The sequence below is a fragment of the Montipora foliosa genome, chromosome 1 (genome assembly GCF_036669935.1).
Source record: "Montipora foliosa isolate CH-2021 chromosome 1, ASM3666993v2, whole genome shotgun sequence".
NCBI lineage: Eukaryota > Metazoa > Cnidaria > Anthozoa > Scleractinia > Acroporidae > Montipora > Montipora foliosa.
The window spans coordinates 59,862,894-59,865,393 of record NC_090869.1 but is presented as its reverse complement, the minus strand read 5'-3'; the positions used below and the strand labels follow the sequence as shown (position 1 = coordinate 59,865,393).

Sequence of the window (2,500 nt, the reverse complement as noted above, 5' to 3'; positions counted from 1 at the left end):
AGAATGTTTATTGTTTTCAAAAAATGCAGGTATTATGTACAAAGTCACTGTGAAAACAGGGGCCAAGAAAAATGGTGGAACAGATGCAAAGGTATTGTGCAGATTATATAATATTCAGTCATTTTTAATATCACATACAGCACATTAAACACATCTTGTTACCACCTCAGCATTTCACTGAATTTTCTTAAAGATGACTAGTACTAGTGTTAGAGTACATGTACATAAATAAATTAAATATAAAATCTCGATGAAGCTGTTTTCTAGATAACAATTTTCGTTGGAATCTCTTGGAAAGTGTGTACTTCTAAAGAAGGTGCAACATTTTAGATATGGGACCCGCCCCCTCATACAGTGTAAGGTTAACCTGCAATGATTAGAGAGCTTTATGACATAGCCAAGATGGCCAGATTAGCAATTAGCATCCCTTTTTTCGAACAGTAGTGTTTGCGTTCTGTAACATTCCAAAGTGGAAGAAGTGTGAGATGAAGCAAGCAGTATTACAGGACGACACATGTCACCATACATGTACATGTACATTGTACCTTCCTTACTACAGCTGTAAGACCACTTTACATGTAAATGGCTAACCACTTTGCAGATGTCAACTTGTACTTAGTTGTTAAATATAAACACCTTGAGTGTTGGTCTATTTAAAACACATTTACTATGTACATACATGTAAAGTGGGAAAACTACATGTAACTGTCCAACTGTCCAAGAGAGTCCAACCAAAATTGTACCATAAATGACTGGGGCAACATGGTCACTATACAGTCAAGCTTTCCGCCAAAAAAAAATTCCTTTTTTTCAATTAAAACGTTATTATTATTATTATTAGTAGTATTATTATTATTATTATTACATGTATTATTATTATTATTATTATTATTACATGTATAATCATTTTGTTTTTCAAAGGCAATTTAATACTACATGTAATTTAGCATATAGACTAATTCTAAAATAATTCTAACAGTACCTTAAGTTTGTTTAAACTGCCGATATTATTTATCTCTGAAAACACATTAATTACAGAAAGCCCTTAAAATGTTTTTTCTGCATTTGCATCAAAGGTTTTTGCTGAATTTCGTGGGACAACTGGCAAATTTACTCGGCAACTGACTCACCAAATGGACTCTGCTGTGCCATCAGCATATATTGCCACCTTGCCACCCTTTCAGTTCCATTCAGGAAGTACTGAGAACTTTGATGTCAAAGGACCTGATGTTGGGGAACTCATTCAGCTTATCATTCAAGTAAGACTCTTGTGAACAGGCTGTTACATACTAAATTATGCATGCCTGTGGTATGGAAATGGTGGTAAAAATTGTAAGGTGGGGTTAGGTCTCCTAAGAGACTAAGTTACTTCTTACATTAAAAAAACAGGAAAAATGAACATTTACTCCCCCATGCAACTATCAGCTGACACTTCATCATTCAACAGTTTACCATCATGTGGCCACAACACAACGAAGACAGTTTTAGGAAAGTAATCCTGTACTTGTTAGACTTTTTTTCAGGTAATGTTCTTGCATGAAAAAATCCATCAAGTTTCATTTACGTAGTCTCCAATATTATTAATAATAGCCATTTGGTAAACAAAGAATCAAAGAAATTAAAGACTTGTTGCTTGGCTTAGGAGCTCAGTAACTATTGTAAGCAAAAAGGTGAAAATGAACATTACATGTACATGATTGTACGTAGCTCCACAAAAAAATTAATGGTCATTATAATATTACAATTAGTTTGTGGCTAATGAATATGTTCTCACTTGTAAATAACAGCAGGATAATCTACATGTATTAAAAGGTGTTACAGTAGTATTAAGGCTCGAATAGGATAGATTTATTGTGAGTGGAGATTTTTTGCAAAATAAAATGCAATAAACAATATTATTATTTTCAGAGATGTTGATAGAGAGTTTGTGAAAATCCAAATGGGGTTTTTTAATGATGGCTGTAACTAGAGCTGGAAATTCACAAGACTTGTCTCATTTTGTCACTTTGATGGGATCAAGAGTTGAAAGCAAAAAGTATAAAAATTAATATTACAGGGTGTTAATTTACTCATTCTTGTGTTAGAATAGAAACCTCTTTCAAACAGCAATTTTATTCTTTTTTTGCAGCACGATGGCCGAGAGCGCAAGCAAGGATGGTTTCTTGATGAGATCCAAGTGACCAATCCCCGTAAACCTCAGACCTGGATGTTTCCATGTTACCAGTGGCTGTCACTGTATGAAAGTGATTGTCAAGTACGTCGTTCCTTAAAACCTCTAGTTCATAAGAAGGCAGAAAAAGTTGGTAAGTATAAGTTGGAAAAAGAGGACAGCTTTAGTCTAAGAGTGATGGACAATGTTTCAGTCCATGCAACATACTGTCCGGTTCTTGATGTCAAGTACAGTACTGTAAGATCATCTTGTTAAGGGCAAACCTGGAAAGGACTGTTATTGATGACAGTGATGTTTTGACAGTGAAGAGAAATTGATCTTTTAAGGTTC

The 2,500-nt window shown here is 34.3% G+C and overlaps 1 protein-coding gene across 3 annotated transcripts in view; it reads left to right on the top strand.

The window, feature by feature from the left end:
• The window catches only part of LOC138003152 (lipoxygenase homology domain-containing protein 1-like), a 67,597-nt gene that overhangs the window by 4,992 nt on the left and 60,105 nt on the right, over positions 1-2,500 (top strand). For all 3 annotated transcript variants that reach the window (XM_068849125.1, XM_068849118.1, XM_068849132.1), the window contains 3 exons: positions 30-91; positions 1,077-1,259; positions 2,129-2,303. In XM_068849125.1, coding sequence (XP_068705226.1) covers positions 30-91; positions 1,077-1,259; positions 2,129-2,303 — 420 coding nt within the window. The remainder of the gene's footprint in view (positions 1-29; positions 92-1,076; positions 1,260-2,128; positions 2,304-2,500) is intronic.